Source organism: Alosa alosa, chromosome 2 (assembly GCF_017589495.1).
Source record: "Alosa alosa isolate M-15738 ecotype Scorff River chromosome 2, AALO_Geno_1.1, whole genome shotgun sequence".
NCBI classification, from domain to species: Eukaryota; Metazoa; Chordata; class Actinopteri; order Clupeiformes; family Clupeidae; genus Alosa; species Alosa alosa.
Genome location: NC_063190.1, coordinates 17488695 through 17511146, shown reverse-complemented (window position 1 = coordinate 17511146; position 22452 = coordinate 17488695). Strand labels below are relative to the sequence as shown.

General features: G+C 40.0%; 2 protein-coding genes across 3 annotated transcripts in view; both read left to right on the top strand.

Moving 5' to 3' along the window:
• The window catches only part of sar1b (secretion associated, Ras related GTPase 1B), a 14454-nt gene extending 7533 nt beyond the window's left edge, over positions 1-6921 (top strand). For both annotated transcript variants that reach the window (XM_048237576.1, XM_048237575.1), the window contains exons 5-7: positions 252-355; positions 4235-4366; positions 5237-6921. In XM_048237576.1, the coding sequence (XP_048093533.1) occupies positions 252-355; positions 4235-4366; positions 5237-5353 (353 nt within the window). In that variant the 3' untranslated portion in view covers positions 5354-6921. The remainder of the gene's footprint in view (positions 1-251; positions 356-4234; positions 4367-5236) is intronic.
• A 10008-nt stretch (positions 6922-16929) lies between these two features.
• On the top strand, positions 16930-19329 carry LOC125290971 (amine sulfotransferase-like). Its single transcript, XM_048237455.1, has 6 exons — positions 16930-17181; positions 17436-17641; positions 17820-17946; positions 18052-18146; positions 18399-18582; positions 18676-19329. The coding sequence occupies exons 1-6, from the start codon at positions 17007-17009 to the stop codon at positions 18795-18797; spliced, it is 909 nt and encodes a 302-aa protein (XP_048093412.1). The 5' UTR covers positions 16930-17006; the 3' UTR covers positions 18798-19329.
• The last annotated feature ends 3123 nt before the right edge of the window (positions 19330-22452 follow it).

Sequence of the window (22452 nt, the reverse complement as noted above, 5' to 3'; positions counted from 1 at the left end):
TGAATAAACTAACTGGAAATTTGCTGTTGAGCTTTCATAATCTCATGAATGCTGTTGTCTCATTATTTCTCTCTCCCTCTCTTGCTCGCTCTTCCTTTTTCTGTCTCTCTGTGTCTCTCTCTCTCTCTCTCTCTCTCTCTCTCTGTCTTTCTTTTCTCTCTCTTTCTTTCTTTCTTTCTTTCTTTCTTTCTCTCTCTCTCTCTCTCTCTCTCTCTCTCTCTCTCTTTTTCTCTCTGTTTGTGAATGTAAAGCACGACGAGTGTGGAAAAACTACCTCCCTGCAATCAATGGTATAGTCTTCCTGGTGGATTGCATAGACCATCCAAGACTGGTAGAATCGAAAGCAGAGCTTGATGTAAGTGTCCAATGCCTTGAATGTGCTCTTGAAAACGACAACAAAGGGATGCCTGATCTAGTTATTGTGGAAAACTTAGTGGGGACGTGCAGAGGTTTTGCAAACATATTCTGTGCATGCGCATAATAGCTGCCTGCCAGCATGCGAGTCTTGAGAACCACATGAATGAAACCTCAGATGAACACAAACACAAATGTGGAGGTGAGTCATCTGATGGGTCATCAAACTGAACTCCTGAATGCATCCAAACCGGGTGCACACTGGATGCTTGTGTGGTAAAAATAAAGTATTAAACCACAAAGAGGCAAAAAGTAGCGCACAGGCAAGCCGACCGTATGGTAATGTTCAAAGCTTTATTCACGACGCCGGAGACAGGTTACAAACACACAAGCATCCTAGCGAGCATGAGAGCAACAAGTCTGTCGTAGACAGTCTTACCATTATTTATAGGACTAAACAGGGTATTGATGGATTACATAAAATTAAAGTAAAAAAGCTGTCATTATTAAGAAAGTTAAATATAAGAAAGCTGTTATTACTCAGACCCCATAAGGCGGTTGACCTCAGATGTCATGGACAAGAGAAACTCAAAATAACTCTTTGTAATGACCGTCCTTGTAATGTCCTTTACATGTAGTTAATTGGACAACAGCAACCCGAGTAGACATTTAACAGATAAATTGTAGTCCGATTACTGGAAATTTCCCCACACTTGCTGATCAGGCCTTCGGTGTGCCGCTGGACTTGTGATGAGGACAGTATTTCACAAATATTCCATCATTACAGAATACGGTGAGAGTGCCTTACTCGGTGTGTAGTCAGTTATTCGCGTCATTAAATGTGAAATGAACGAAAGAGAAATAGGGTGATCTAATCCAACGGGTCTTGTAGACTTGGATGCATTTCAAAGACGAGTCGTAACAGAAACGGCACACAGCTGCTAGCAGGCGAGATGAGAATGGTGATAAATTCAAGCATCAAACGGCTCTTCTGTGAGATACAGAGAGCACCGCAGCTTTTGGGTAAAAGGCTGATGGTGGCCAAGAGCCTCGTAGCTGCAGCCTCGCAGTAGGGCTTAAAGCAGTGGTCCCCAAACTTTTCCTTCCGAGGGCCAGCTCACTATGCCTGGCTCTAAGAGGGGGCCAGAGACTCTGAGTATATCAGTAACCATAAATAGCTTATAAATAGCTTGTGAACAACAACAGTCTACCTTAGTTGAATATTCCATTACATTTAATCATAGGCTACTGCAATTTAATACCATTGTTAGCTGTGTTTATATTGCCATCATGCCATGTAAAATGTAGCTCAAATGAAATAATACTAATAAAGACTTTAGCATTCCCAAAAGTATTAGCAGGGAGTCCCAAAAGTATATTTTATTTAAAATGTGTGAACTCTGAACTCTGTGTCTTTGCATACACAGCTCAAGTTGTGAACAAACAATATCCTACAAATAATTTAAAGTTCTCAAACTATGAGAGTTTTATGAAGTTCTGGCAAAAACATCTGGAATGACCACCATTCTAACTTTCACTCACCTGATGAGAACTTTGTGAATTTGGATGACCATTTGAACGAGTGAATAAAAAATAGAAATAATTATCCCAGGAAGTCCCAGAAATATGACTTGAATAGAAGTTAGTTAGTTATTATCAATTAATTGATAACATTTTAGAATACTTTGAGCACTGACGCAGTCAGTATAGGCCTCTTACATTGTTTGCAGGTAGGCCTACATTTCATTCCGTTTTCGATGGTAAACGTGAAACAGCACCAAAACAACCACTAGTGGACGAAAAGAGTATTACATGTGTACTGTTAAGACTCGCCATAGAGAATGAATGGGGGAAATTACGGAGGTTATAGTAGTGATGGGCAAATGAAGCTTTGGTGAACCACTGAACCACAGCAGGGTGAACCTAGCGACACTAGCTGAAAAGCAAAAAGATGGCCGCCACACATCAGGCTTGGAATTTCACCATTCTGGGGGCAAGGCCACTTGGCCTTCAGTTGGGCATATTTGGTGGGGGGCACAAAGGCCACATGTCAGGGCACCAAGGCCAAAGTTAACTATACAGTAGTAGGCTATAAAAATGATCAAAGTTTAGCCTATTCACTGCAGTAGACCTGCATCACTGTATGAAACATTACAGAAACATGACATATTACATAGAACTGTAAATCATCTGATCATCTAATATTTACAGATCTAGGCTATATATAGCATTTATTTTATATTTGTCCTGTTATAAAATCATGTATTGAACAATTTAACCACAGCTCAGCTTTTAAAAAACTCAAATAACCTAGATGCATGCTTAGCATTTTGTGATCATTAGGCTAAGGCTACTTTCACAAACTCGGTCAGCTGTCCTCTCAATAAACCAATATCTAGGCGATATTTGTAACATTTATTTTGTATTTGGCCCGTTATGAAATCATGTGGAACAATTTAAACACATTGTAAAACTTAAAGCCCAAATTTGGAGACATCCATGCATTTACTGCAAATTCAAAACTGGATTACTCTGGAACGGCTAACTGTACAGGGGACCCGTACCTAAACTGTACTTTAAACCTTTGTGTTCGGTAAGGTCTGCTGTTTATTCTGATATATGGTTTGTCGTGTGGTAAAAGAAGTGTTCGTGAAGTATTCCACCAAGATGAATGGGTTGGGAGATCATGGGACGCAAAACCTTCAGTAGAATGTATGATTAAATTGAATTATATTATTTACTTTTCTCGCGAACCGTTCAACTCCGCAATTATCGGGTAACATCGTTTAAAAGCTGAGAAAAAGCTCTTTCATGTGATACTTGTGATGAATAGGCTACTTCGCGAGTAGTTCAACTGAGATGAATGGGTGAATTTGGACGCACTTTATTTCTTGCGCTGTCACTTTCTCCACTGCGTAAAAAAACTAAATTAATTTGTGCTGTGAATGCTAAGATTATTTTGACAGGCCACAGGCTAAATAAAAATCGCTATTAGTAGGACGCAAAGCAGAATATTGAAAGAAGGGGCCACCGTGGCCTGTAAACCTCTGATTTTCAAAGGGGCCTCATGGCCAACGCAAGATGCAACGACGGCCGTGGCCGCTGTGAAATTCCTACCCTGCCACACATACATTTTTCAACATAAAAGTCCTTAGCAAACCAATATTTTTGGTTACATATACTGGTTTGGGTAAGGACTTTTATGTTGAAAAATCTACATGTGGCAGCCATATTGGATTTTTTCATTAGTGTTGCTAGCTTCACACTGCTGTGGTTTAGTGGTTCACCAAAGCTTCAGTTGCCCATCACTAGGTTATAGTTTGACGATGTACTCCCGTGCGGGCCAGATGCTATATACCACAGACATGTTTTGGGGGGCCACCCAAAATGAGGTGGCGGGCCGTAGTTTGGGGATCACTGGTCTAGTCTATGGGCATGAAAGCTAGAGAACCACTGTGTCTCAAGGCAGTGGCACTCCTACACAAAATGCGCACACTGTGTACCCTATGGTGGACTGGCAGTTTTGTTTTGACTGGTAGTATTGATGGTTAGAAAGCAGTGAACACTTTTGATGTCTGCTGCAGGCAAATGTGGCCTACGCCTGTTGGTAGCTGTGCACGTAATGAGTTCTGGAAGGGGCGTCACTCAGTCAACAACTGTCAGTACCCCCTCTCCTCTCCCAGTCAAGAACTCTCTTTTCACGTTGCGTTACCCATTATTGACCAAATAGGACAGCTATTGTTTTCATTGTGTTTACATGTAGGCTACCTTGGTTATGTTTTGTTTTCTAACGATTGACTCCTGGAAACCATAAGCTCTGTGCTCACCAAGCTGTAGAATATGTGCCTAATGTAATCATGGCCGTTGTGTCTTGGAACAGGCCCTCATGACAGATGAAACCATTGGAAATGTGCCTATCCTCATCCTTGGAAACAAGATCGACAAACCAGAAGCCATCAGCGAGGAGAAACTGCGTGAAATTTTTGGATTATACGGTCAGACAACAGGCAAGGTGAGTGGGTGTCTTCGAAGCTGAGTAGTTGTTCTTGATTGTAGTGTTCAGTTAAGCAATATGGCAGCGTAGGGTTGGTAAGAATATACCCACGGCTGTGGTTCGTCTGGAGGCAGAGGGGGTATGTCCTTGGCCATGGGTATATACTTTTTACCAAACCCATGATCACAAGTGCAATATTGTTTTTATGCAATAGTTCTACTACCATCTAATCGACTTTAAAGGCATCAAGTATTTCAATTTCGATTTTTGTTTGTTCTTTCTCCACCCCCCAAACATAAATCCAGTCTTAGTCTTGGCATCTCCTGCAGCATATCATGCAAGAGCCAAATTCAGTGAGTGAGGTTATATGTGGTTGTGCACACAATACATTTTAGAGCCCACTTGCTTGTCTATACGGTCATGCTATATTGAACATTCACCCTTCTCCATTTACTGCGATTTCTCACTCAAAAACTGTAACGTAATGAAATCGCTGTTCTGTCATTTTGAATTAATGGAACGTTCACGTCGGAGTGATTACTAGCAGTGAGCAACAATCCGAGTGGGGATGTCCTGGGGATATTCACACTGTGGAATATTTCTTGCCCAAGCAAAAGTTAATAAATGGTTTGACTGGACCTAACTGTTGTGTATATAAAGCATGTATTGGGGGGTATTCAAATAATGAGGAGTGATAAACGCACTGATTACTTAAGGCATAGTCAGAAGGTGGCAGTTTAGCAAAGGTCTTTATGCCAAATTCCATCATGACTCAAAGCAAAGCTTTAGACCTCAGCCTCTGATAAGTAGGGCAAGGTAAATGGCATGCATGTGGGTGCGAGGGGAATGCTAGCTCATGTTTGCTAATGCTGTTGGTCTGGTTTCCAGGGCAATGTCCCTCTGAAGGACCTGAACACGAGACCACTGGAGGTGTTCATGTGCAGCGTGCTGAAGCGACAGGGTTACGGCGAGGGCTTCCGCTGGCTCTCGCAATACATCGACTAGATGCCCCCCAGGCCAACAGAGGGCGCTCCAGGAGCCCAGCCTAGCCCAGACCGCCAACACCATTCCCAGTTCCATGTCTGGAAAAGTCTGCTCTTGAAAAAACAACCAACCAACGACAAAATGAAAAAAAAAAAAAAAAAAAAAAACCACCACCAGTACAGCTCGAGCCCAATAGACTTTTATTGGTCGAACATTTGGTCTTACACCCTCTTCTCACACACTTGTTTTCTAAGAGAATAACCTAGCCTTGACTGTGCAGATACAGTACATGTAAATCTCAACTGAAGATTTTTCTTTCTTTTTTTTCTTTTCCCTCCACAAGAAGCCCGTTGGTGTGTGAAATGCAACTCCGTTGTAGGTGATTCCGATGGTATATGGGGCCCAGCTGTTTTGAAACTCAGTTTAAACAGTTTGTCAAGTTGTCCTTTCTCTGCGCAATACACTTTTCTACAGGAAGGCTAACATTCAGACATTTGCCTTTGTCCATCATGTTTTTTTTTTTTTTTTTTTTTTTGTTTTTTTTTTTTTTTAAACATGATTTCATTAAACTTGTATAATTATAAATATAAAAATAATATTATATATATATATATGGCCATGTAGACATATCTGGTTTTAAAGGATTTTTGTCTGGCAGTCCATTGTCCTCCCAGCTCTGTGTCATGCAAACTTGGAAGTCATGAAATCCAGACATTTTTACTAATTGAAATTATAAAGTGAAATTGACACCTGACTCAGACAGCTCTTGTGAACTCTTAAAATGTTAATCCTCACAACTTTTATTGAAACGTAGACTTTTCACACATTCTCTTGTGTTACCAAGTGCATCTAAAGGTAAACGAAAGACATGGCAATAAATCTTTCACGAGACAGAGGAAGTGCATTTCTCTTTTTAGGAAGGACATGGTGATATTTCTAATCGACCAAAATTGTCTCTTATCTTTGGGGGTTGTGGTTTTGATGGTAAATCTACAGGAAAATGACTACATGACTGTGAATAACTAGAAAGAGTAATGGAGTGAACACAGATTTGTGCTACATGATGGAAGTGATTCCTCCGAATGCTAATTGATGGTTGTATGGGGAGGAGACCAAACCGTGACCCCCTACCTAAAAGAGAGATAGAGAGCGCTAAGAAAGAGGGATGTATTCCTGAATGAGTGAGCGGACCAGATGTAATGTAAACAAACACCATACATGGAGTTTTTTTTTTTTTTTTAAAGAAGTGGATTCCTGAGTAGCTCTTGATTTGATCAATGTGCATTACAAAAAAGAACTATTATGCATGCCTTGTTCCTTAATTTTTAATGAACACATACAGAGAGTATAGCGAGTGAAATTTACAACATGGGGGTATCGTATGCCAAATTAACACGAGTAGAACTGAGAATAGGCTCAGTAGTCTTTTCTAAAGAAAAAACCAAGAGGAGGCGAAATGGAATGGCACATAATCGTTTTTCTGTTCTGTCCCTTCGTGTCATCATTCTTTCATTCCATGAGCTGTTCCATGTAAGGGAGAAACTGTTGTTTGCATCATAAATTGTAATAAATGTTTGCAATGAAAACTGGCTGGGGTGTATTTGCATCTCATTTCACTGGATAGTAAATTTGATCAGACTGCAAAGATGAGTGTTTTACAACATGGCTCTTCACATTCACAGTGGAGTAAAAACGGTGTAGTGTGGCTCCAGGTGTTGGATTAAGGTTTAGGTTTTAGTCCTCATGACTTTACATAGGACGTTTTTAGCTGTAATGTACATACAGGGTTGCCTTTAGGTTAAAGACAGATGATTTTGTGACCTAAAATAACATTTGAGTGCAGTACAGCAAGTATTGGAAATAAACATTTACTTCAGAGGAACATGAAGAACTGTGTCGATAACTTATTTAGCTATTTAAAATTGGTCATGCCCCATGCTACCTTGAATTTAGGAAGCTATGTTTATTATCTTGAAGAATTGAGTATTGCGTACATTTTATCAGTGCATTGGTTGTACAGTTACCGTCTCAATACCAAAGCCAACCAACAAATTAGAATGAATAAATCAACTTCAACATAATGTGTTTATAATACCTTCAGTGTACAGTTTTCATATTATCTCTGACATGACCAATGCAATGTAAGTGTTACTCGTTCATCCAAGTTAATTCGTCTCCAGCCTGTGGCAGTAGTCTATGTTCCCTGGACATTCTCAGGAAAAGGGATGATAACGCCCCGGGCCCCCACCCCACCCCTCTCTGTGATGTCCTCCCTCTTGATCATTCCCTCCCCTCTCCCCTGGAGAGCCCCAAAACCTTTGGGCTCATGGCCTGCCCAGTGCCCACCCCTGGTGGGCTGTCTGCTGTGTGGCACATCGGTGAAGTGGCCCGTGTGGTGTCTCTGCACAGCGGTGAGCGTGTGGGGAATGTTGAAGAACTGCGCTGGACAAGAAACAGAGACGGTCAAGAAAAAGCAGTTTCAGTAGCCGGGTGCCATCTGGAACGCTGGCATGTTCTAAATTTGCGTGTGAGTGGGTGGAGGTATGACAAGCTGATAATGGTCCAGCTGTAGGTCGTCTGGATACAAAAAAAGATCAACCACACATGTCATTATTAGCCATTGAGAACAAGCTAAAGATATCCCTCCCTGCCTATATGCCCCCAGCAAGAGGAGATCACTCACATGAGGAACCTCTGTGCCTATAGATTCATTTCATCATTCTTAAAGTTTCCTGAGTGAAACTGAATCGAATGCTATTCTGTCATTTTGAAAGGATTTGTCTCTGTGAGGTGTTCAGCTGTTCTTGACGATGAGTTGATGGGTCTATCCTTCCTTTTACTGAAGAATATTAGTGTTAAGTGATGGTTAGTTATATACAACTATCTTCAGCCCTCCTCCAGAATCAGCTCTTTAACTTTCTCTTATTAACAACCCGAATAGATCTACTTCTTGCCACATGATCATCAGGAACATATCATGGATGGTTTTCAGATTTGTGATTCCAAGCTTCTAAGCAACAAGCAAGTTTTTTTACAGAGCACATTGATATGTATTCACTTAGTAAATATTACATGGCAAATAAAAGCTGAGATAACACAGGCTAAATATATTTTGAGTGCATGGATTATTCTAGTTATTAAATAAAATATGGTTACTTGGCTACTGAAGACTGTGTTTTATTTTCCATCATTCATAATGGCATTTGCATTACTTCTTTCCAAGAGAATGTTTTATTAATTAAGGGTCAAAACGGATCAGTATCTCTGATTCCTCGGTATATTGTTCATTGGAAGGTCATCATGTAAACTGTATTTGAGTAGTCAGGAGTGTGCTGTTTACTGTATGTTTGGGTCAACAGATGTGGCAGCCCACCCAGATCTGTCTCTGTATGCCAGATGACCAAAGGGAGCATGTGTACGCCTTCAGCGATCATGGGCCGAGCAAAATTAAACAGACGCAACGTGTTTCTTCATTAAGATCTCTGCCTGCTCACGCTATTTGATTACTAGCATCCTCAGATGTGGAAATATGGAGTAAGGTTTGAAGAATGACTAAACAATATCTGTTGTATCTTGCAATATTCAGAACTTTCATGCAGATGTATGGATTAAGAAGGGGCGCAGGCCAGGGGTAGGAGGGTCAAATGGCTTTTTTTTACTGAGGTCTTACATATTACTGTGTAAGTATGTCCCTGTGGAAATGTAGCCTTTAAAGGCACCTGTAAGTTGTTTTTTTTACCTTAACATAACGGGCCTTAACATAACCTCACTCCCCCAACGCCTGGAGTGCTGCTGCCATGCGAGCTAGTAGCCTGGGCTTTTAGCCGTTTGTCAGCACACTCGACTCCCGATCCAGGTGCTGCTGTTTGCAGGTTCGAGTCCGGGCATGTGCAGGGCTGAATCGCGCAGGTTCAACACAACGCAGGTTATATGCAACTGCATGAAGGGCATACAGAAAGATTTTAGTGTCAGCCTCTTGGTTGCAAGGACTTAGGCCTTCCAGACTGTGAGGTTTATTGCAAAGAACATTTCTTCTTTGGTCACAATCACCACATTGTTACGACACCAAGTCACAACAAGCTAGACACCCAAAACGTTCAGTCTTGTTTTCATTGTCTCGCAGGAAGCTTTTCCAATTAGGTGGTACTTTGGTTTTGTCAGACACTCTACATCTGCCGCCCTTGCCTCGGTTTGATCGTGTTTCAGCCTTCAGACTGGAATTGCAGTAGACATCAAATATGATGTCTGTCGTAGTATACTTTGATAGGCATGTATCTTTGGAATAACCTATTGAGCAGCATATTCTTCAAATGTCACTGATGCCTTTGGAGACAATGAATAAACAAGAGAAGATCCATCGATTATGATTGCATCACATTTAGGTTCTTTGTCTGGAGGAGAAATAAGAGTTTCCAGAATGTTGACAAGTTTTGACTTCTGACCCATGTGGAGTTTTCTGGAGTCGCTCAATGATGCAGGGAAAGACTGGTTTTCATGATTAAAGAACTTGCTTCTTACGGTCACCTGTACCTGAGTCTGACTCTTGGCGAAAGAAGTCAGTCTTGTTCTTTTTAATTGGTTTGTAGAAGGAAGCTTAATCACCCAAACCATTGAAAAAGTCTTTGAAAGAAACCTTACCTTTCTCAAGATGAGGGCCAATAAGCTCAGTGGCACTATGGTGTGCAATGGCTTTTGACTCTAGTGTGAGAAGATCTCTGGACTCCTCCTAAAAATTGACAATTGCATTGGCCTGGGCTTGGTCAAAAGCCAATCCGGAAAACACTTTGTGGGTCTTGTGGACTTGCTGAAAATCATTGGCCAACTGAGGATGTGTTTGTTGTAAAGAGACCATGTCTCTAAGGTGTATGGAAAGCCGTCTAGCATAGTTGACATTATTGTTAGCTAAGAAGAAGGGGATGAGTGTAGACAAAAATTGACAATATTGTTCCTTGACGATTGACAATTGCTCCTTTGTTCCCTATAACCCTGTACTTCTGCTCATCCTATGTATGTCTGTGTTGTGTGCCCTGATATTGAAGGTTTCCTTTTATTTATGTTTTATGTTCTTATGACTATTGGTTCAATGTGTTTTTCTGTATTATCTGTCTTAGTCCTTATCTTTAGTTGTCCGCTGTACAGCACTTTGGTCAGTTTATGCTGTGTTTAAATGTGCTTTATAAATTAAACTTACTAAACTTACTTACTTACTTACTTACTTACTTACAATACAAAGTGAAGTGAAGACCTGATCAAAGAGAACATCACCAATTGCATTGACATCAAAAGCTCCCAGAATTGAAACGGTGGACCCTTCATCTGCCTCTTCTCACACCAGTCTTCCCAACTTAAAGAAGTATGCCTTGATCGATATTTGAGAATAAATATTCGAGAGAGAAAGAGAATCAACGATATTCAAGAGTGAGCTTCGATAAACGATTTTCGAGTGCAGTCCAACTATTTTGACCTTAGAAATAGATTTCTTTCTTTGCACCATTTAATTTGTCATGTCAAAATACATAGCATACAAATTGATGCAGATCATAAACCCATCAAAGTTCTACAGCAAAAACATTTGTCTTATTTGCTATGCAGATGATACCTAGATATCCACTCAATCTCAAAAACTCCCAGTCAGTTACAAAACTCTTAGACTGCCTTGAGGACATTAAAGCATTTATTTTACTGTCTATGCCCAGACCCCACTTTGTAGTTACACGCGCCTGTCCTAGTTGTTTTGTAGGCTAATATAGCAGCAGCAGGGAAAGGAGACACTTCATGAGTGGGAATATCCCAGGACATTACATATTACCCGAGTATACCCTTTACCAACGCCACTCTCATTTATGCTGTAAATTCTGTTCACTTGCAGGTTTCAGAGAATGCTGGTAGAGCTCTCTATGAGTGTGAGCTGTGGGAGATAACCAAGAACTGACAACCACCTACAGAAGAGGTGGCGATAATGGCTCTCCAAGAGGAGGTTGTGAGTCTGAAGGCTTTTATTCAACAAGGTTTGTAGAGTGTTTTCATACAGATGTGAACTTTTACATTAAAATTTACATTCATTAACTTTAATGAAATAGCAGCTTCTTGGTTGTACAAGTTTAGTAAAAAATTGAGGATGAAACTAACTTTTCCTTTCAGTGTGTATCTGTGTGCTTCTCTCTTCTGTGTATATGATATATTAGTTGTGTTGTCTCATGTAAAAGTGTTAGGCTGTCTGTGTGGACTGCTTCACATTTTCGCCTCACCATCATATATCTTTTCTGTGTTAGTAAACTGTAACTATTTGAGGTCCTAATTGATTGTGCTATTTTTTAGGAGGCACTTAGGGAATGCCTGGACCCTGAGAGGACTAAGACGATAATTGGTGAGTTTATTTTATTTGTTATGTCTTTCTCTCCAACTCACTTTGTATTTATCTCCAGTTATCGTGATAACACAACATTGTTTCTGCGCTTTAGCATCTGTATTTGTGTCACTAATATTTTGCATGTTCTATTTGTATATGTTCTGTCTTATTCAGAGACCACCCTGAAGCAGTTCCCAGGCCAGACACTCACTCCAGATTGCTCCAGATTGCTGGGCCAGGCAAGAAATGCCAAAGTGACAGAACTGAGGTTCCATAACAAAATCAAAGATTTTCAATAAAATAGAATAAAGGATAACAGAAGAGTGTGATTCTTCCTCTTCATACTGATACTATGGTTGATTTTAAGTAAACACAATAGTGAAATATGTATTGATCAATGTGGAAAATATCAAACCATAGTAGAATATGAACTATATTAGAGAAATATATGTCTGAAATATATAGATCATGTGATCAGAATCTTCATCAAGGGTCATGTGATCATGCTTCTTGTCATATATTTAAATATATTTAATTATATGCATAAAATATAAGAAAGTGGCCAATATTGAATATTTACTTATATTTTGAAATATATTGATACATACATGGAAATATATGTATTTAACATAGATGTAAATATATTTATTTAACATAGATGTGCTTATACTGAAATATGTTCAAGCTGCATATATGTGAATATATAATTTTTCTGTATGGGTTTACATACATTTTTACTGAACTATATATATAATTTTTTTGCGGGGGGGTGTCCCGGATTTTCACAAATCAAATGTGGCAGCCCTAGTCTATGTCTGGGTGTGTATGACCGTGTGTGTTTATGTAGGCTATGCTGCTAATGCTGTTATAACCTGCTTCTATTTATTCTTTTTTAAGTAACACTAGCACTTAAATTAGCCTATTTTTATAGACTCATGAATGATGCACTGACGGGAGAGCACTTTATATTTCGTTGTAGCCTACCTGTGACAATGACAATGAACACCTATTCTATTCTTCTATTCTATGATCAACGTGGGTTCGAGGAGGATACCCTTTTATAGAGTTAAGCTATGCCTTCTTCCTTGAGAAAAATGTAACTCCGTAGACAGTAGCCTAGGTTATTATAAATAGACGGACACAGCGTCGCTCTGGACGGACGGTCAATATGGAATGACATGCTGAACGTGGGCTGAAGTCAACGTTGAGCTCCCTCATTGAGGCAAGCCTCGATCTGCAAGCTGTAGCCCAGGGATGTCAAAGTCAAATACATTAGAGGGCCAAAAAAACAAATTTGCTAGTAATTGCTACAAGCCGAGGGCCGGACTGGTTCAATGTTTATTAGCCTAAAACATATTAAAATGACTGCACGTAACCTATTGAACCAAGACGTGTACTGTATTTTATTTAATGATTAAATGAATAATGACTGTGACTGAAGTGCGGGCAAAGTTTGCACAGAAATGATTTTTCCCATCCTCACCGACCTTGTCATAAAAAATGTTTAAATGATCATACGATGCCTCTTGCTGCTTTGTCGTCTACATCAGCCTTTCTCAAACTTCTTTGACCTGAGGCCCAGTCAAGGCACACTTTGGGGTCATAGGGCCCACCTACATGAACCCACCCCCTCCTCCCACCCCCCATCAAATTATCATAATGATATCACAATTATTATTTTTTTTATACTATATTGCTATGCACTTCAAAACAGTCAATGTTTAAAGTGCTAAGATTGTTCACAAAAGTTTGTGAAAACACGCACATCAGAGTACTGCTTTACTAATGTAAAATATAATTAGGCCTACAATAGTTTCATTGTTTTTGCATTGTTGCATGATGCTTGCATGAGAAATACTTCTCAAAACAACAGCAGTTATATGGGTGCTGTTGTTTTGGGATGTTTCCCTCATGCAAGCATCATACACTGTAGTGTTAATTTCGTCAGACGAGACTAGAGAAAAAATGTTCGTCAACAACCTTTTTTTCCATGACTAAGACGAGACGATGACAAGACTGCACTAATGTCCTGAAACACTGACTAAGACTATCTTAAGATGCATTATTGTTGACGAAAAAAGACGAGACTAAAATGTTTTGCATGAAATAAAAACTAAGATAAAATCTCTCTTCTTTTTCGTCTAAAAAATGAGAAGCCAGAATAGCTGTTACGTTTTCACGTTTTTTATTCCGAATGAGTTCATGGTTCATGCACAGCAGCTTTCCTGTAGGCTAGTCTACGTGCTGTTGCTGCAACTAGACATTCTCTGCTGCAACCCTGTACGAAACTACATGGAACAAGAACACCAGAGATTTCTGCCAGAGTTAGCAAGCTAACTACCTAGGCTTTATGCCACAATGCTACATACCCAGAAGTTGAAGCTTCTCTCATCCATATACAAATTGACATCCCCCAGAATGTCCATACGAAAATTTTCAGCAAGTAATGTCAACTATTTAACTAGTTACACTGATGATGCAAAGTTTGCTAGCAAGTAAGCTAATATGGAAAGTTCACTAGCAAGTTAGCTAAGATGGAGAGTTTGTGTTGCGTTTGGGCGCATATCGCCATCTACTGTGGTGGAGTAAACATTCATACTTGAGTCTAAGACAGTGTTTCTCAAACTTTTTCAGATGAAGGACCACTTAACTAATCAATAAAAAAGAAACACACGGACCACCTAGCTAAAAAACAATTAAAAATAGACCTAGCAGTATATTAGCCTACACAATACTCACTGAACCACCTTGCTTATTGTCTTTGCACTTTGCTTAATTGTGTCAGAGGATTCGTATGATTTAAACTGGAATATCTGACATAGACAGTGTTGTAGAACTGTTTGAATTTACATACAAGTTGGTTCAATATTGCAAACAACTCATCTATATTATATTTTACCACGTCTGCTCGTGGACCACTTGGGATAGCTTATGGACCACCAGTGCTCCCGGACCACACTTTGTGAAACACTGGTCTACGAAGATCATGACAGTGGTCCAGTCAAATCTTTTACTGTCTATGGTCAAATCCCAGCCGAGCTATAACTGTAGCTCGACTTACCTGTGCATGTAAACATACTGACTGAATGAAATAATTTGTTATAAAAAAAGACTAAGATAGCTTTAGTTTTCTTTTGACTAAAACAAGACTAAAATGACGAGACTTTTAGTTGACTAAAACTTGACTAACAAAAATTATATTTCAATGACTAAATATGACAAAGACTAAAAAGGACATTTCGTCACAAGACTAAGACTAAGACTAAATTAAAAATAGGTGACAAAATTAACACTAATACACTGATAGAATATTTATATGCTAATTACATTTAATTTGAATGCCTGAATGTAAGGATTCAGGAAACACAATATCCAGCTTTTGTGAATGGTAAATAGCGGATCATATCATGCGTAAATCACTGATCTGGAGATCTTTAACTAAGACTAATTAATAGCTTAAGGCTGACTTTAATACTTAATGCCAAATATAGTCTGTGCTGTTTTTTATGAAAGTTGCATAAATCCACGTCCTTTTTTTTTTAGATTTATTTTTTTCTAGTGCTTTTACCATTGTAGATACAGTTGTATGAGTTACATCAGGTCAAACTATAGTTTCTAGTAAAGAATGGTGTAGCTCTCTCTTGCTAGTGTCAAAGCACCATGCTAATACAGCTAGCTAAACAATGGATGACAGTGGTGGGGTAGGTTGTAACACATTTTTTTAATATGTTACAACCTGTGGAATGGGGCTAGTAGACCCATTTAATGTCTGTTTAATTTCATCTTTGTGTGTGTAACTGTTCAGCCCTCTCTCTCTTTCCATGAGAGACACAAATACATACACACACAAAAGTATAAACGTTGTGGTTTTTATATTTAGTTTAAAACATTAATATGATCTCCATTCTCTATGTGAAGAACGGATTGTATGGTATACAATATGTTGGTGAATCTATTTTCACACCCTGTGTACCCTGTTTATGCAATAAATCAGTATATCAAATGGAATTCCATTGTTATTCTGCTTTTTTATTTACCTGTTACAATCTACCCCAATAGGTGTTACAATCTACCCCAGTAGTGGGGTAGGTTGTAACAAAGGTATACACTGTATTTGTCATAATCTCACAAATTCTGTAATATAGTTGAAGAGATTTAAATGGTTGCCACTTGTAGTAGACAAATGTGGGTACTTTGCCAAAAAGTTCCAGAACTGTAGCTTTAAAAGAAATGGTAGTTTTAGGTGCTGAAGAAAAATGTGTTACAACCATACCCGGTCTCCCCAACGCCCATACCACGACTTAATTCTATGCCTCTATGTTTAATGACACCAAACAAGTATTTCCTACTAATTGAAGAAATGTTTGTTTTCTTTTTCTGTCCGTGGCTCCTTGATCAATTGCGCAGGAAATTATTAGACGATGGCCCGGGAATAATTTCACTCTGCAGACCATTGTCCACATTGTGGACCGCGGCCCATAGTTTGACAAATGGTGACCTGCATGCTGCCATATTAAGGCATTTTTACGGTGTGTTTAGCCGGGTTTTCGCGTGGAAGGCTCTGTAGAAATCTGACACCCTATTCAACGAAGTTAAACTGAAAGAGCGTGCCGTTCACAGACACCAGAATGAACGAGTTCGTAACGTTCATCAGGCAGTGGTAGGCTAATACAGTAACTACGTTCAGTTCACGTTCGCTCAAAATATGAACGTGTTCAGGCACAACACTGGGGAGTGGGGTAGCTGAAAGTTGACATCTGCCCTGACTGAATACTGATGAATAACGAAGCCGAGGCCCACTTGCGGCGCCGCAGTGAGTTCGTGGGCTACCGTTGCATTGTGGGAAATGGAGTATTGGTGCGTGCAAAACAGCAGCCGGTTGCTGTGGCCTGCGGGCCGGTTCTAATACTAATCAAATATCATCCCGGGGGCCGTAGATAATTCATTCGCGGGCCGGATCCGGCCCGCATGCCTTGACTTTGACATGTCTGCTGTAGCCTATCTATGGCGCGGGAATCGTTGGCATCATTCCCGCGCTAGTAGTCAGGGGTTGTGGAGTTGTTGGCTTGTATCACTTTGGTCGTCAGGTTGTAGTTAATGTTTAGGCCTACATCATTTTTTAACTCTCGCTAAACCACCTCTGCCAAGCGAATTAACGCAGCGTGAAAAAAAACGAGGTTGTTTTGCAGACGCTTTTGTCCAAAGGTTACAGCGATTTATTTTGTCATCACGTGTGTCGTACTGAATGTTTGATGCGCCACATCGTATTCATGCGAAATATCTTTTGGATGGAAACAGGGTTTCAGCGAGTTTGACCTAACTGTGATGGCACAGAAAGACTACACACTTCTTGGGGAATCCTTGCTCTTGTACAAGGGTGCAGTTTTCGCCTTGCAACACTTTGAAAATGGCATACCTGAGGCACTTGAGTACTTGGACAGTTTGAAGAGTTTTCACATAAGAGATGGTGACATCTTCATAATGACATTTCCCAAATCGGGTAAGGCTGTTTTTGTTGCTTTTTTTTTGGATTGTCAAAAAGGACTAATACAAAACACATCAGAAATACCCACGCAAAATGTATGCCTTTTAACCAGGCATATGAGTTCCTATCTAAAAGTTGAACAAAATTATAAAAACATCACATATCAGTTGCCATTACAAAATTGCCCTAGCAATCATAATGTAGTGGAAAATTTGTATTGCATCATTTTTGTGTCTGTATTTAACATTACCCCATAATCAACATGTCAGGTACAATTTGGATGCAGTACATTGTCTCCATTCTCCATGAGAATGACCATCCTGACCTGTTGGAGAAGCCTACATATTTTCGTGTGCCCTGGCTGGAGTACCTCCGACCGGCTCATAAAATTGACACAAGGGAGTCTCCCAGATTGTTCTGCTCCCATCTGCCACAGCACATGGTTCCCCTTGATCTACAGAGCAACAGAGCCAAAGTAGGTGCAACATTGTGAGCTCAGAAAGTAAGGAGGAAATAAAGATGGCTTTGGTTGGCACTGAGCCTTATTGAAAGTAAAAAAAAAACAATAGAAAACATCTACCTTATAATATCTGACATGGAATATGAAAAGCAAAAAATAAATTGAGTTGTGTATGTGTATGTTTCCACACTAGATTATTTATGTTACGAGGAACCCTAAAGATATTCTGGTGTCATACTTTCACTTCTCACAAGTGCTTAACACTTTGGAGACTGCCGACAACCTTGATGAAATGCTGGAAAACTTTCTGAGTGGTAAAAGTAAGGGGAGAAAACCTACATGTATTCAGACACTAGCATAATATTATAAACTTTTGAATGATTATTGTGAAAATGTTTGAGGTGTTAATTTGTGTTTTCCTTCAGTCTTAGGGGGAAACTGGTTTGATCATATAGAAGGTTGGTTTAACAACAAAGACAAATATGATATCCTGTTTGTGAGCTACGAGGAAATGAAAATGGTAAGCAAAAGTCTAAGAGGGTCATGTCAGGTCAAAACCCAAACATAGTCTTTCATTGTCCATCTCAGGCACTTGTTCACTGCAAGAACTCCAAATTGCAGTATGTGCCAACAGGTGGTCTTATGTGGCTTATATGCACTCTAAATAAGCAAGCCATTGGCCACTTTTAACAAGCTTGTAGTCTAATAAAAAAGCACATTATTTCCTTAAAAATACATCTTTCTGTCTCTTTTCCTCTCTCTCACCAACTAGGATCTGAGATCGGTGGTCATGAAGATCAGCAAGTTTGTTGGAAAGATTTTGTCTGATGTGGACATTGACAAGGTCATGGACAGGGTCACTTTTAAGAACATGAAGAATGATGTAAAAGCAAACTATCACAATTCCGTTCAAGGGAACGTGTTGGATTCAAGCAAAGGCAGCTTTATGCGGAAAGGCAAGATGACAAGATCTAATGAATCTCTCTCCTACTCAGAGCCTCTGAAGACATAGGAGACCTCACACATTGTTCTTCCTCTTTTGAGCACAGGGACCGTTGGGGACTGGAAGAACTTTCTGACGGTGGCGCAGAGCGAGCGCTTTGACCAGGTCTACAAGGAGAGAATGAAGAATCTTCCGGTCAAGGTCATCTGGGACCAAGGAGCTGCATGAGTGAATGTTTCAGCATAAAGACATAAATACATTTGGCATTCTCTCTCTCTCTCTCTCTCTCTCACACACACACAAATCATTATGTACACTCTTAAAACAAATGTGTTGAAAATAACACAACCTACGTTGTTTTCTAACACATCTTTGTGCCCAGATAGGGACAACATATTTGCTTTAAGAGCGTATGCATATGCAGGTTGAAGAGCGATCTGTTGCAGTTCATCACATTCCTGTATGACCTTGTCATGTCTTCCCATCTTTAAGATGCCCCCCCCCCTGCTCAATATCCAGCAAATGTTCACTGATTAAAGATTAATTATGTATGTGAAATGAGACATGAAACAAAATATGAATATGATACTAAACTGATTTTTGAGGAGAGCTACTTGGTTTGTGCATATTTTCCCTTGCAATGTTTTCATCAATCATCCAATATGATATTACATTCATGTTATAAAGTAGTAAATTATGTATTATGTAAATTGTTGAGAACTGATCCGCTTACTACTTCTATAATAAAAACAAAAACTGATTGAAGCCTATTTTTTTAAGAGTACGTAAGTAGAACAGAACCAACCCTCTCGGCCTCTCACAGGTCAATAATCTGTCAATACCCATATTATTGGGTATTGACTGATTACCCATATACGCACATATTATATGAACATTGGAAAGTCACATTAAGAATTTATATGCACATGTGTGACATTTACAAAACCGATTTTTCAAATTGGTGATTTCTAGAACATGTCTGTTTTTAGAACATCTCAAACACTTCAGAAACGGTCTGCTCGATCTCCTGCCTTCTGTTACGGGCAGCACTCGATCAGTCTCTGTGCCCAAAAATAGAAGTGAATGTTTGCAGACAGGCTCTGCTTGGGGCACCCTGACTGTGTGCCCACAGGATGCCTGTGTGCCAATGTGGGTCTTCGTCAGGCCAACCCACCATCACAAGTGCAATATTGTTTTTATGCGATAGTTCTACTATCATCTAATCGACTTAAAAGGCATCAAATTATGTTTTCTATTTCTATTTTGACTTTTGTTTGTTCTTTCTCCACCCCCCAAACATAAATCCAATCTTAGTCTTGGCATCTCCTGCAGCATATTAGCCTAGAAATCTAGACGCACCCTAGCGGCAGCAAATTACATTTGCTTCCAGGGCTAGTCTAGCAACTCTCCGTTGGCTTGTGAGCTCGAAAAATTAAACTTCTATCAGGCCAATCAAATCGTGTATAGAGTCGTTAGGCGGGCTTAACATAATGATTGATGGCAGAGTTGCAACGGTTTGGCTTGAATTCCCTGCTACTTGAAAACAAAGAAGATGGATGTTGCTGTTGGCCAACAGTGTGACACGAGTTAAGCTTGTTTTAAGATGGCAAAAGTTTGAATTAGCCAACTAGCTCCGCTGGTGGGAAAACGCATGGGACTCAGCGCTGTCCTATTGCGTACAGAGGGAATTTGAAAGACAACCGATTATCCCGCCCCTCTGACTGAGCACTGCGAATGGTGAGTGCCCAGACCCTACATTTTATTGTGGGTCTGGCTCGTCAGGCTAGCAGCATATCATGTGAGAGCCAAATTCAGTGAGTGAGGCTATATGTGCTTGTGCACACAATACATTTTAGAGCCCACTTGCTCGTCTATAGGGTCATGCTATATTGAACATTCTTCTCCACTTACTGCAATTTCTCACTTAAAAACTGTAACGTAATGAAATCGCTGCTCTGTCATTTTGAATTATTGGAGCATGTGTAGCCTACGCCAGTGGTTCTTAAACTTTTTGTCTGGCGACCCCACAAAAAAGTATGGCGAGGTCTGGCGACCCCACTTTCCCCAAACCCATTCTAAGTCCTTACTCAAATACCCCCCTCAAACGTTAACAACTAAATCAAGCAAAAACTAAAAAGCAAAGTCATTTGTTTTATTTACTCCATATGAACAAGAACCGAGAAAACCAAACAATCACGATTAAACAAGTGTAGGCTGCCGCCATATCAGATCAGAGCTATCAGAAGGCTGGCGACACACAAGCACGCACACACATGCAGCATTAGGCCTACAACGTTACATTAATTATATTTATGGCGATAACAATAACAATATTTTTTTTATTTCTCTTTTCTGGTTTACTATCTTTAACAATTTCAAAGGGAAGGGTGAGCATGCTTCCGTGAACATAGCAAGTTAATTCTAGGAGGAATGCTGCATACGGCCACACGGAGATTTTCCTCCACGGTGCTGAGCCGACATCTGTATTTTGAGATGTCGTTTCATTTTGACAGGTTTTAAGCTCTCATTCGCCAGAACATCGCCGCAATTCACACATTGTGGGTGGTTGAGGTTATCTTTAACTTGGCAAGTGAATGCATATTTCAGAAATTCTTTCTGATAAAGCCGACGCGCCGTTTTTTTTTTTTTTTTTTTTATTCTCACCGGCCGTTAGACTTGTCCCATCTGAGGATCACGGAGGAGTAGACGCACTGGTAGATGGCACTTCCGAGCTTTTGTTCAATTTTTTAAGCAGCCACCTGTCCATTTTGGCTAGTAGGCTACCTATGTCTTTTGTTTTGTTTTACTTAAAATAGCGGGAACAAGTTGAGTTTGCATAGTGGGAGCAGATAGTTACATTGTTTCTATCAGCGGACCAGTAGCCCATAGGCTGAACCAGATCAAGTTGAAAGACGAAAAAAAATCTCTCTCTTCTCTTAACTGCGTGTAAATAAGAAAAAGGCAGAAAAGGCCAATATTATTATGACCGCCGCTAGCGAAGCTAGCTTCTACTTCCTGCATTTTTGGTCAACGATACCCGGGACACCGAACCACATGAAATTTGGTGGGTATGTAGCCCCACTAGACTTTTACGGAAAATTTTCGTTTCGTCCCCGGGGTCCACTCCCCCCCGTGCTGGGCCCCCCGAACCGCAAAAAAAGCAGTTTTTCCTAAATAACTACCTGAACCGTGGCACCGAGGATGAAGAATCTTTTATGGTATGTTGGTCTCAAGGGCCCACATCAATCTGGCCCATAATCACTCATTTGTGATTTGCACCCCCCCGGTAAAAAATGAAAATGCAATATTATTCTGCTTTAATCGCCCCTATCTTCAGTTAAGATGTTCAGAACTGCACCACATTTTATTTGTATGATTGACCTGGCATTCTCTGGGGGTATGCCAAGTTTCGTAGAATTTCATCCATGGGGGGGTCTTAAAAAAAATAGATTATGTGTACATTTAGTGACTGTACACTCATTGGCCTGTAGATGGCGGTGCACACATATACACATGCACACACACACAGGCACCCACATACTATCGGTATTAGAACGGCCGATAGATAATTACAAATTCAGTAGGATTAAAAGAAAGCCAAAATATAAATTCATCATCATCATCATGGCTGCATTTCCAGTATTGGCGATAAGTAGTCGTTTGTCCACTAGATGGCGATCGTTGCAGTGAGACGTAATTTTGTTGGAAGTTAAACGTGGGTTGGAATAACAATGGACGCTTCCTACAAGGACTATAGTTTACCGCAGAGAACGTCTAATAAGGATAGGATGATGTTCACATGAAATGTAATTCCCATTTCTTCTTGAAGCGAAATAAATCTGAGGATGTTTATCGGACATGCTTGGTTTTACTGCAGGATGCG

Excerpts from the sequence above, each read along its gene's own strand:
- LOC125290971 (XM_048237455.1), top strand. The coding sequence starts at position 17,007 with ATGGCACAGAAAGACTACACACTTCTTGGGGAATCCTTGCTCTTGTAC. Across the intron at positions 17,182-17,435 it reads AATGACATTTCCCAAATCGG|GTACAATTTGGATGCAGTAC; the intron begins GTAAGGCTGTTT and ends TCAACATGTCAG. Across the intron at positions 17,642-17,819 it reads TACAGAGCAACAGAGCCAAA|ATTATTTATGTTACGAGGAA; the intron begins GTAGGTGCAACA and ends TTTCCACACTAG.